General features: G+C 51.6%; 1 protein-coding gene across 15 annotated transcripts in view; it reads right to left on the minus strand.

Moving 5' to 3' along the window:
- PCBP3 (poly(rC) binding protein 3) overlaps positions 1 to 11,631 on the minus strand; it is a 66,766-nt gene extending 55,135 nt beyond the window's left edge. For all 15 annotated transcript variants that reach the window (XM_058661206.1, XM_058661202.1, XM_058661200.1 and 12 more), the window contains exon 1: positions 11,526 to 11,631. In XM_058661206.1, coding sequence (XP_058517189.1) covers positions 11,526 to 11,535 — 10 coding nt within the window. In that variant the 5' untranslated portion in view covers positions 11,536 to 11,631. The remainder of the gene's footprint in view (positions 1 to 11,525) is intronic.
- Between the last annotated feature and the right edge of the window lie 509 nt (positions 11,632 to 12,140).

Below are 12,140 nucleotides of genomic sequence, written 5' to 3' on the forward strand. Positions count from 1 at the left end.
AATGAAAGCAGAGTGACCAGACGGTCATCAGTTCTATTTTGGGTATATATCCCCTCCCCCAGTTGAGAGCCGGGCCTCAAAGACCCGTGCTCACAGCAGTGCTAAGTGCCAACAGCCAGATGAACAGGCACACGCCACAGCACACGCTTCCTACACGAGGGCTGGACCTTCACGGTTCATGCTAAGTGTAGTGAGCCAATCACCAAGAGACAGCCGGGTAGCTGGACTCGTGAAACCACACAGGTACAACGCAGGTGCCCAGGCTGGGGGACGGGGAGTGGGAGTCACTGCCGAACGGATGGTGATGCTGAATACATAGCAGTGTGGATGTACGTAATGCTGCTGAATTGTACGTTTAAAAATGGGGACATTGGCAAATTCTGTTTTATATACTTTAGCATAATAAAATGAAGGCAGAAAATGCACAAGCGTTGTGAGTGACACCATTTTGAATGAGATGCCATTTTTTAAAATGAGGATTACATGGTTAATCTGGGTGGGAAGGACTGAGGGTTAGGGAAAAATGGGTGAAATGATTACTACCAAATTTGCTATTTCTTCTTGTTTCTGGGGGAAGGAGGGAGCTACAGGGGGAAGCCACACCCAACCTCCCAAATGTCCCAGTCCTCAGGGATGGGAATCTGCCAGCCGATATCAACCCAGCGTCCCGATGTGATGCATGTCCCGAGGTTCTGCCCACGGGTGTGGATGGATCTGAAATGTTGTTGATTTTGCTGCTCCCTCCCATGGTCCACCGGCTGACAGTCGGCCTCAAGTCTCCACCCAGACTTTTGCTGTTGTTTGCTGCGGTGCTGTCCAATTTGCTCTGTCCTCCTGCTACAGTACTAAGTAAGCTGCCATATTTTCCGTGTGCATCAGGGTCTGTGTCCAGTGCTCTGCCTGGACCCCCACCTCCAGGGCTCATGAAACCGGCACCCACCTCGCAGTGGGCCTGGTGACCCGGGCCGGTGTCCCAAGCCCCGCCACAGTGAGATGCAGTGACAGCACACACAGCAGAACGCTCAGCAAGTATCAGCTGCTTGCACCCTGTGGGAACCCCGTGGAGCCAGGAGTGCACACTCCAGTCACCCTCGGCTGCTTGCACCCTGTGGGAACCCCGTGGAGCCGGGAGTGCACACTCCAGTCACCCTCGGCTGCTTGCACCCTGTGGGAACCCCGTGGAGCCGGGAGTGCACACTCCAGTCACCCTCGGCTGCTTGCACCCTGTGGGAACCCCGTGGAGCCGGGAGTGCACACTCCAGTCACCCTCGGCTGCTTGCACCCTGTGGGAACCCCGTGGAGCCGGGAGTGCACACTCCAGTCACCCTCGGCTGCTTGCACGCTGTGGGAACCCCGTGGAGCCAGGAGTGCACACTCCAGTCACCCTCGGCTGCACAGCGAGGCTCCAGGTCAGTGACGCTGAGCTGTTTTTTCTTTCTTTGCTGATTTTTGTTTGAAAAAACCTCCTTCCTTCCCAAGCTGCTGTGTGGTAGGTGGAGACGCTGAGGTAACACAGCCAGCCCACAACAGCACGGCTTGCTACAAGACTCTAGGGCTGAGCACACGTCTCTTCATTCCCTTGGCCTTTTGGGCATCACCACCTGGTGCTGCCACCCCACAGAATGCTGGAATTCAGTTGGTCACAAGTTCTTGTAAACACACTGCATCTGGCTTCCATGCCTGTGCTGTGACTGATACAGGAGACCAGTGTAATATCTTGGAGGTTTTTTAAAGATTTTTATTTTAATTGGAAAGCCAGACTTACAGAGAGGAGGAGAGACAGAAAGGAAGATCTTCTGTCCGATGATTCACTCCCCAAGTGACCGCAATGGCCAGTGCTGAGCCCATCTGAAACCAGGAGCCAGGAGTTTCTTCCGGGTCTCCCATGCAGATGCAGCGTCCCAAGGCTTTGGGCCGTCCTCGACTGCTTTCCCAGGCCACAAGCAGGGAGCTGGATGGGATGCGGAGCTGCCAGGATTAGAACCGGCGCCCATATGGGATCCTGGCATGTGCAAGGAGAGGACTTCAGCCATTAGACTACCGCATTGGGCCCAGTATCTTGGGAGTTTTAACTCAGTACTAGTGCTTCCTTGTGTAGCTGACGAACATACCAGGAACGGAATAGGGTAAGGACACGTTTAAGCAGACGGAAAAACATTTAATCAGGATGAAGTAGAGAAGACATATTTCAGGAAAAAGGAAGGGACAGAACAACAGCAGAGGGGTACTTGGAGACTGACAGACACAGGAAAGCAGCGGGCACAACAGGGTGGTGTTGCAGAGCCTGATACTCCAGCACGGCGATCTGAACTCCACCAGCAGCCGGAACTCCACCAGCAGCCGGAACTCCACCAGCAACCAGGTGGGAAGGGACTTTCACTGGGAGCTCGGGAGGTGAACCCAGACAAAGACCTGTCCGTCCTGCTGGTCTGTTTGATTTGACCAGGAGCAGAGACAGAGCAGCAGATCTCAGACGGGCAGTGCGAGAACAGAGTGGACTTCACAGCCCAGTCAGCCCCCTAGAGCTGAATTGGGCACCATTTTGCGAAAGGAGAAAAGGGCTAGGGAAGGGGCGGAGCATGTGCTGAGCTGGGAGTAAGCTCATTTCTGACTCAGTGAACTGCAGCAATGTGGCATTCTACGGGTTCCACCCAGGACAGGTCTGGGTAGCTCTCAGATCTGACAGCCAGCAGATCAAGAACTGTAGTGGTGGTACGGCAGGTGCCATTTTGGGCACTGTGGCAATAGCTATGGGACTGCAGGGGACAACAGTGAACTGCGCATGTGCTGATCTCGCGAGAACTTGCTGAGGTCCGTGACTGCACTGGTCGCACAGGAAAATAATACTGACTGTGGCATCGTACAGGTCAAAATAGGTCCGTGTGGCACCCAGACCTAACGTCCAACAGGTTCCGGCAAGATCAGCGCCACCAACAACCTAGCTATTTAGGACACCTGTGTCTCTCTAATCCTGGGACCTGCTCCAACCAGAAGTGGGAGAAAGGTTGCAGTGACAACGGTGCAGCCTCAGCACGGTATCACAGGAGGTGAAGAATGGTGAGCCAGGAGCTGGGGCTGTGGAGACCACGGGGGAAATCTAACATAAGAACCCAGACCTGGAACTCGCTGGAGGTTGTGGCACAAGTGGCTGCAAGTAAAGAAAAAGTTGTGTACCAACTGCAATAAGTAAAATCTCATTGTAGACCTGTGGGTGACAAAGCTTAGAAACCTGCCCCAAGGAGAAAACTCTGCTAACCAGAAGTGCAATGATCAAGAGCAAAAGAAGAGACAAAGGCACAATGAATATTACCAAAGACTCCCCTGCAAAGGAGCAAAACCCTATGCCAACCTCAGAGTTCACTGAGGAAGACATCGAGAAAATGGGGCACACAGAATCTGTAAGACTCATTTTAAAGATTCTGATCAACAGTGAGAAGCTCATGCAAGAGTTCAAAGAATTTAAGGAATAGTTTACACAAGCAATAACAGCAATAAAGCAAATCAAGGCTGATCTATCAGAAATTAAGAACACAGTAGAGCAAATTAAAAGTACAGTGGAGAGTCTCCAAAATAGAATGAAGCAAGCAGAAGAAAGAATCTCAGAATTGGAAGGTATTTCCTGTCATCAGGGAGAAGCAAACAAAAAGCTGGAAGCAGAGCTGGATCAGGCCAAAAAAGTATTCAAGAATTGAAAGACACCATTAAGAGGCCAAATACAAGAGTTATGGGAGTCCCAGAAGGTGCAGAAAGAAAAGCTGAGTTTGCAAATGTATTTAATGAAATAATAAAGGAAAATTTCCCTAATCTGGAGAAAGAATTGGGAAACAACATCCAGGAGGGGCACAGAACCCCCAACAGGCTTGACCAAAAGCGATCTTCACCAAGACACATGATAATCAAGCTCTCTTCAATTGAACATAAGGAAAAGATCCTTAAATGTGCACGTGAAAAAAATCAATTGACATATAAAGGAGTGCCAATTAAACTCACAGGAGACCTCTCACGGGAAACTGTACAGGCCAGAAGAGAATGGAGTGACATATTCCAGATTCTAAAAGAAAATAATTGTTGGCCTAGGATAACATACCCAGCAAAGCTTTCTTTTGTCTTTGAAAAGGAAATAAAATTCTTCCACAGTAAAGAAAAGTTACAAGAATTTGCCTCTTCCAAACCTGCCCTACAAATGATACTTCAAGATGTTCTCTTGACAGAGAAGAGGAATAGCACCTACCAAAACCAAAGGCAAATGCAAAGAACATCCCAGTAAAATGACAACAGAAGACTAAACCAATGAACAACCCATTCCTAAAATGACAGGATCAAATTAACACCCATGTACATTAAACTCTGAATGTAAATGGCTTAACTCAATCAAACGTCATAGATTAGTAGACTGGATTAAAAAACAAAACCCATCTGTTTGCTTATTGTCTGGAGGAGACACACTTCAACAAAGATCAGCAGAAACTATATCACATGGGTTTTGTTGTTTTCTGTTGGTTTCATCTCTTCAAAACACTTTCTTCTGATTAAATCATTCAGTGACTCATAGATCATGCGGTGGCATCATTTTGTTCAAGAAGGTTCTTGATTTTCATTTCTTCAGCTACATGTTAGTCATTTAATAGCATGTTATTTAACTTCTTGATGTTGTTAACTTTTTTCTTCTCCCGAATGCTGATTTTGTTTTGTGGCTCTTCATTTAAGGGGATGTATAGTAGCCGTGTAATGGAGACTGTCATATCTAGTAACATGTCATTTAACTTCAGGCATTGTAAATTTATATTTTTCTTTCTATTGTTGATTTTGAATCATGACTTTTCATTTAAGGGATGTACAGTAGCTGTGAAATGGAGACTAACATCCAGACGTGAGGATGCAGTGTGGTATGCATTTCTACTTCCAGACAAAGATGGACTTGCAATGAAACTGTTTATTATATCTTGACAATAGGATTCTGGACTCTCTGCCATTGTCCATGCCCGCAATGATGGACATATGACTGAGTATGAAGAACTATATGTTAGTAATGATATACAGGAACTGGGGGGAAGGGAACTGGAAGGGGATAATGGAATATGAAACTGTATTATAAAACAATAACAACAATAATAAAATGTATTAAAAAAAAGAAAAAAAAAGAAACAGGAGACCCACAGCATCTCAAAATCTCTCCTCCAAAATACTCAGTAATCAGAGGGACAATCCATCACTTGAGAGTGGAGGAGGCAGCACACATGTCCTTGGTTGTCCAAGCAACCGAGGTAAACATCCCAACAACAGATCCAATGACGTCACCCGCATATGACGCGCTTCACCTCTGGCATCCTTCCTGTCCTTGCAGATCATCAATCTACACAGCAGAACACAGCAAATCCGCCCCCCACAACCATGGGCAACAGAAGAACTGGGTCACTTAGAAGGAGGAAAGAACACAGAGCCTCTTAGAGCCACGTGGGCTCCTGGACCAGAAAAGACACGCTGCTGGGAAATGGATGGTGGCTGAGTACACCCTGCAGCTCAGTAGAGCCTGTGGGGTCACGGCCCTGGAAATGCCACAGTGATGAACACACTGAACAGGATGGCTTGCATGACTTGAGTGGGCCCCACAATCACGTACACAAAACGCGTGCATCCAGGGCTGTTTTGTTCCCTGAGTCTATGATTCTCCAGCCTGAGCTAACACTTTGATATCCTAAAATAAAATCCCTAAAAACTAAAAAAAAAAAAAAAAAAAAGAAAGAAATCTATCAGCTTTTTTTTATAAATGTTAAGATTTTTTTTAAAAAAGATTTGTTTTTTTTTATTACAAAGTCAGATATACAGAGAGGAGAGACAGAGAGGAAGATCTTCCGTCCGATGATTCATTCCCCAAGTGAGCCGCAACGGCCGGTACTGTGCCGATCCGAAGCCGGGAACCTGGAACCTCCTTGGGGTCTCCCACGCGGGTGCAGGGTCCCAAAGCTTTGGGGCTGTCCTCGACTGTTTCCCCAGGCCACAAGCAGGGAGCTGGATGGGAAGTGGAGCTGCCGGGATCAGAACCGGCGGCCATATGGGATCCCTGGGCGTTCAAGAGGAGGACTTCAGCCGCTAGGCCACGCCGCCGGGCCCCTCAGCCTTTTACATCTGCCCTTCTGTGAGCTGCTCAAGGCCTTTGCCTGTTTCCCTGCTAAGTGTGTGCTACCCTCTCGTTGTTCTAGAGGTGAGTGGTCCCCAGCAGGGCCTCTGGACCAGACCCCGGAGTGTGCTCCCATTCCTGGCCGGGCACGTGCAGGGGTCAGGCAGGGTTAGCCTGGGGAGAGGCCCAGCTGGCGACGGCTCAGCCTCGGTGCCCACTCCCTGCCCTGCTGCGCCAGGCTCGGCCTTCTGTCTGCTGCAGCAGCCAGCCAGGGGAGCTGTCCCCTGTTCTACTTTCTCTCAGCCTTTCTGACCTTACCCATAGAATTTTTCTTGGGTGTCTTTAATTTGGTAAAATTCAGGTTACCTGTTTTTTGGTCTTATTATTTTACTCTTTCAAGTTTCATTTAAGAAATCTTTTTTTGCTGCAGATAAAAAAGGTGTTTGTTTTTTCGGGCTTGGGTCTTTGTCTCACCATTCGGGCAGTTTTATGCAGGTAACTCGGTTGTAACTGCCCTGCACAGTCAGTCCACTTTTAGCTTTACTCTTGGTGTTGACTCTGTAGATTCTGGTGAATTTTAGAGGTTTATTGAGTTCCTCAAAACTGATCTGAATTTCTGACTTGGAATCCCAGTCTTCACTGAGGAGAACTGACAGGTTTAATTACAAGCATGCTGTGCACTGCGCATGAGCTCTGCGCAGGCTTGCTCCGCTCCGCAGCCATCAGAGCGGAGTGTTGCCCGCAGCGCTCTCAACAGGCTGACAGGGCCTCCCAGGCGTCCGTCCCTTCACACTGCGGTCCCTTCAGCTGCTGCGCGAATATCTCATTAAATACCTTCTTTGGATTCTCTAAGCTTTCCACCGTCATTCCCTAACTCCAGATCGTTTCTCTCGTCTCTTTAATGTCCCTGGCACAGTGAAACAGACATCTCGTACGGGGCCAAACCAAAGCCTCCCCTCCCCCCGCCTTGTTCCTCTTCCTCCCCGACAGGGTTTCCATAGATCGTCCAGCCCCGCTGGGCGCCCCCCAGGAACAGGCGCTAAACCTCCGCACGTGCCCTGTAGACCTCAAGCACCATGTGACCCTTCTCCAGCCATCCATAAAGCGGTGACCTGCACCGAAACATATTCTGTGGAGCCAGTCTTGAAATCTTACGATAAGCTTTACAATTTAAAAAATATATATAGTTGACATAGTTGAAAGAGAGGCACGCCCACGTGGGCCCCTGCCACGGTGCGCAGGCTCAGGTGTGGAGCGAGGTGTTGGGACAGGCGCCTCAGGGTTTTTGTGTTTTGTTTTTTCCTTTCCGGCCTGTGTCCACATGGGAGGCGGGTGCCGCTCCTTGCTGTCAAACTACATCAGCACCTGGGGCTGGGGGCTGGTCATCCGACAGGCACTTAGAGACCCTGGTGTGGGGAAGAGTGCTCCAAGGCTGTGAGTTGCGTGGTTCTGATAGTTCTGAGAAGTTGTTGGCTTTGTTACTTTGGGGTTGAGCAAATCTTTCCAAGGTCTGTTGGTTGATGAAGTCCACCTTAGAGCACCCTCAGACCCAGGGACGTGCTGCAGAGCCTGGCCAGGAGTGTCCAACCTGTCCTGCTTTCCCTCCTCTGAGAGGCAGTCATGTTCCTGCTGGCCTGGATGAGCTGGCCATTCTGCTCCTGCTGCCTCTGGACATGCTGCCCAGCACACAGGCATCAGCAGCAGAGCGGCCAGGTCCTAACAGACACCCCAAGGCTGACTACACACCCTGTGATTTTCTCTGCAGCCAGGGTCTGAGTCCAGATATCTGTTGGGGAATCCCCCAAGAAACCTCTCTGGGGTGACCTCAGACTTGACTCTTGCATGTGCCAGCCACTGCAGGGTCAGGTTTAGTCTGTTACCTGCACCAGCCAATGCACATACCTATGGGTACAGTCGCCTGGTCAATTCCTCCCTAGCCCCATCTCTCATATGAACCGATGGATGCTGCGGCCTTGCCCAGCCTAGCCCACCACAGGCCTGGTCCCCATTTATACCAGTGGGTGCTAAGCCATTAGGAGTGGCCCCCATTAACCCTGCCAGGACTGCCCCCAACCATGGTCTCTAGGCATGCCAGTTCCACGGCAGCCTAGCCCAACCCATATCCCATCCGGCTCTCATGCACACCCATGGGTGCTGCAGTTTAGCTCAGCCTGCCCCACCCCGAGATCCAGCCCTTACATACGCTGATAGGTGCTGCTGTCTTGTCCAACCTGGCCCGCACTAAGCCCTGGCTCTTGTGTTCACCAGTGACAGGTATAGCCTAGCAGGAAGTGCCCACAGTTCCCCTCCCAGGCACATTCCAGCTAGGCCTGTGCCCCATGCCCAGCTTTTGCATGAGCCAGTGGGTGGCAGGTCATGCTAGTGTGTCCATCCCAGGTCTCACAAGGGTGGGTGTTTTGGCCTGATCTAGACATGCCCTCCGGTCTCCCCCCTCTAAGCCACACATCTCACTCCCTTACCTAGCCATGAGTGCAGTGGCCCGGTCTGTGGAAGAGTCCAGAACTCATTCCTTCCTGTCAAGCATGCCCTCAGCCCATCGCACTACAACATGTCCTCAGCAGCCTGCTGCCGGGGGGACAGGGTGGCAAGTCCCGGCCTGGGGCTCCCCACCCATCTTAAAAAATAATAATAGTAAAAGGAACAAGCAACCAGGCTGATGCACTGGTCTAGTTAACCCAAATTTGCACAAACCAGGCCCAGAATACCCACCATCTGGCTGCTTTTTTCCTAGCAGTGTGACACGTGCCTAGGTACAAGGCAACCCAGGCAGATGCCTGCCCTGGGGATGACAAGTTATTCAATGTTTTAATCTAGAATTGTCTGGATTGTACCTTTAAACCCAGCACATTGATATTTCACACCGAGTTTTAAAGAATGACCTCTAATAAAGGGGCCTGTTCTCTTTCTGTTTTATTAGACCTGTTGGGGCAGTGCAGAGCTCTCTGATAGTATCCTACTTTCTGTCTAAGTAGAAGTGCTCCTTAGTTTATCTTTAAAGGTATGTGTGGAGGCTTATTTCGAACAGAAATTCTTTATTTTCATTTACATTTCTTTAGTATTTATCAGCCATTCAAATTCTCAATTTCTATTTCTCTTTTGGACTTTTTTCCCTGGGAAGTATTCAGTTCATCCGGGTTGTCAATGTCAGGACAAGATTGCTCACGTCCACTCATCCTGCTCAGCTCTGTCCCTAGCCGTCGTTAGTCGCTCTGCCTCGCCAGCACCGTCCCTCCCTCCACCACGCAGCCCTGCAGCAGCCTGTCCGCCCTCCCCCCCTCCACCATGCAGCCCTGCAGCAGCCTGTCTGCCCTCCCCTCCCTCCACCATGCAGCCCTGCAGCAGCCTGTCCGCCCTCCCCCTCCCTCCACCACGCAGCCCTGCAGCAGCCTGTCCGCCCTCCCCCTCCCTCCACCACGCAGCCCTGCAGCAGCCTGTCTGCCCTCCCCTCCCTCCACCATGCAGCCCTGCAGCAGCCTGTCCGCCCTCCCCCCCTCCACCACGCAGCCCTGCAGCAGCCTGTCCGCCCTCCCCTCCCTCCACCACGCAGCCCTGCAGCAGCCTGTCCGCCCTCCCCTCCCTCCACCACGCAGCCCTGCAGCAGCCTGTCCGCCCTCCCCTCCCTCCACCACGCAGCCCTGCAGCAGCCTGTCTGCCCTCCCCTCCCTCCACCATGCAGCCCTGCAGCAGCCTGTCCGCCCTCCCCCTCCCTCCACCACGCAGCCCTGCAGCAGCCTGTCCGCCCTCCCCCTCCCTCCACCACGCAGCCCTGCAGCAGCCTGTCTGCCCTCCCCTCCCTCCACCATGCAGCCCTGCAGCAGCCTGTCCGCCCTCCCCCCCTCCACCACGCAGCCCTGCAGCAGCCTGTCCGCCCTCCCCTCCCTCCACCACACAGCCCTGCAGCAGCCTGTCTGCCCTCCCCTCCCTCCACCATGCAGCCCTGCAGCAGCCTGTCCACCCTCCCCCTCCCTCCACCACGCAGCCCTGCAGCAGCCTGTCCGCCCTCCCCTTCCCTCCACCACGCAGCCCTGCAGCAGCCTGTCCCCCTCCCCCTCCCTCCACCACGCAGCCCTGCAGCAGCCTGTCTGCCCTCCCCTTCCCTCCACCACGCAGCCCTGCAGCAGCCTGTCCCCCTCCCCCTCCCTCCACCACGCAGCCCTGCAGCAGCCTGTCCACCCTCCCAGAGCAGGACAAGCAGCTCTAGGCCTTGTGCTCTGTAGCTGACTTTTTCTCGTTCCTTGATTCTTTTCTGTCTCAATGGGTTCTTGGCTTTGCTCTGTTGTCTTTCTCTTGGCTTACCTTGACATTTTTAGCTTTTCAGGTTTCTTAGCATCTTTCTCAGCACTGACTCAGCTGGGTCACATTCATTTAGATAAACACAGCATCCTTTCTTTCTTTTTTTTTTTTTTTTAAAAGGCTTATTTATTTTAAAGGCAGAGCAACAGAGGTGGGGAAGGAGGGAGGGAAGGAGAGAGCGACAAAGAGATGGAGACAGGCAAGCGGTCAGCCTCTCATCCCTGGCTCACGCCCTAAGTGACTGCAGCAGGCAGGCCTGGGGCAGGCGGGAGCCAGGGCCAGGAGCTGCACCTGGGCTGCCCTGTGGCCGGCAGGCACTCACGCAGCTGCACCCGGGCTGCCCTGCGGCCGGCAGGCACTCACGCAGCTGGGTGTTGTCTGCTTCATAATCACTCAACTCTAAGTTTCTTCAATTTTATGTATTTTGTTTGTAGCACAAGACATTTTGTAACAAATTGCTTATCTGTTATTTCTTCATCACTAGTTTCCTATAAGCTGAAAAGCACATTCTATTACACATTGTCAGATCTTGCAGAGGCTACACACATTCCAGTCATGTCAATATTCTCTTTATGCTTGAAAAGTAACACACGGAGTCCAAAATCAGCTTCACAACAGATGCCCACCTGTTCTATTAAGACACTCATCTTGTGGCCTAGTTTTCGCAACATGTAAACATCTCCCAACAGAGCTGCTCCCACTCTCTCTGCCACCACAGCTGGCCTGGGGGCAGCAGTGCCAGCCACAGGCGCCGCCTCTGTGGGGCAGTCTGCAAGCACCACACACTGCTGCCCTGGCTCTTCACTCCTGCCCCCCATCCCTGGTCTGCCCCCGCGTCCCCTGGCTCACCATGGCTGAAGCCCAGGACACGTGTCAAGGCTGCGCCTCAGCAGAAAGGGGCCCCCAGCCAGGTCCCAGCCACTGGCATCAGGAACCCGTCTCCCTCCAGCTTGTACAAGGACCCTTTAGGGCACATCTTGGGATGAACAGCCATGCTGTTCTACTCCAAATCCACTGGATTTCAGCCTGAGCCTGGCTTTGCCAATACCATCCTGGTAATCCAGCCAACAGATGACACCTAGCTGGCACTCACCTTCCCCCATAAGCACCACAGGCTCAGGGCTGACCCATGGACGGCAAGTGTTCAGACGCTGTGTCACTCGGTGTCCTCACGGAGGGTAGCCTGCTGTCGTGGGGCCCAGCTACCTGAAACACAAACACACAGGCCTGTGAGCTCCACACCGCTCCTCCGTGGGGCTGGAGCCGCTGCTGCTGCTGCCGCCTTCGAAGTTAAGGAGTTTTATTGCTGAAAAGAGAGTCAATTAATTCAAGTAAGTAGGAAGAAACTTTGTTTTTGTTTTTTTTCTTTTATTGTATTGTTGTTGACAATCTTTACATAGTTAATTGCGGTAAAAAAAAAAAAGGTTCAGGGGGATAGGGAAGTGGGTAATACTATTATGTCCATATTGTTTCCATCATGTATCTGAGGTAAAGGGGGATATTGAGGGAGAAGCCCCACCCGGTTTCCCACCCACCTCAAGTCCCGGATGTGGGGCATGCTCTGAGATATGTGCTCGAGTGGTGTTAATAGTTCTCCAGTTATGAATTGCTGCCAGTTTCGCTCGATGAGGTCGTCCACTGATTGATATGGTCCATCATAAAGTCTCCATTTGCCCCATATTTCACTGCCAACATATAGCTGAGGTGG

Source organism: Ochotona princeps, chromosome 3 (genome assembly GCF_030435755.1).
Source record: "Ochotona princeps isolate mOchPri1 chromosome 3, mOchPri1.hap1, whole genome shotgun sequence".
NCBI lineage: Eukaryota > Metazoa > Chordata > Mammalia > Lagomorpha > Ochotonidae > Ochotona > Ochotona princeps.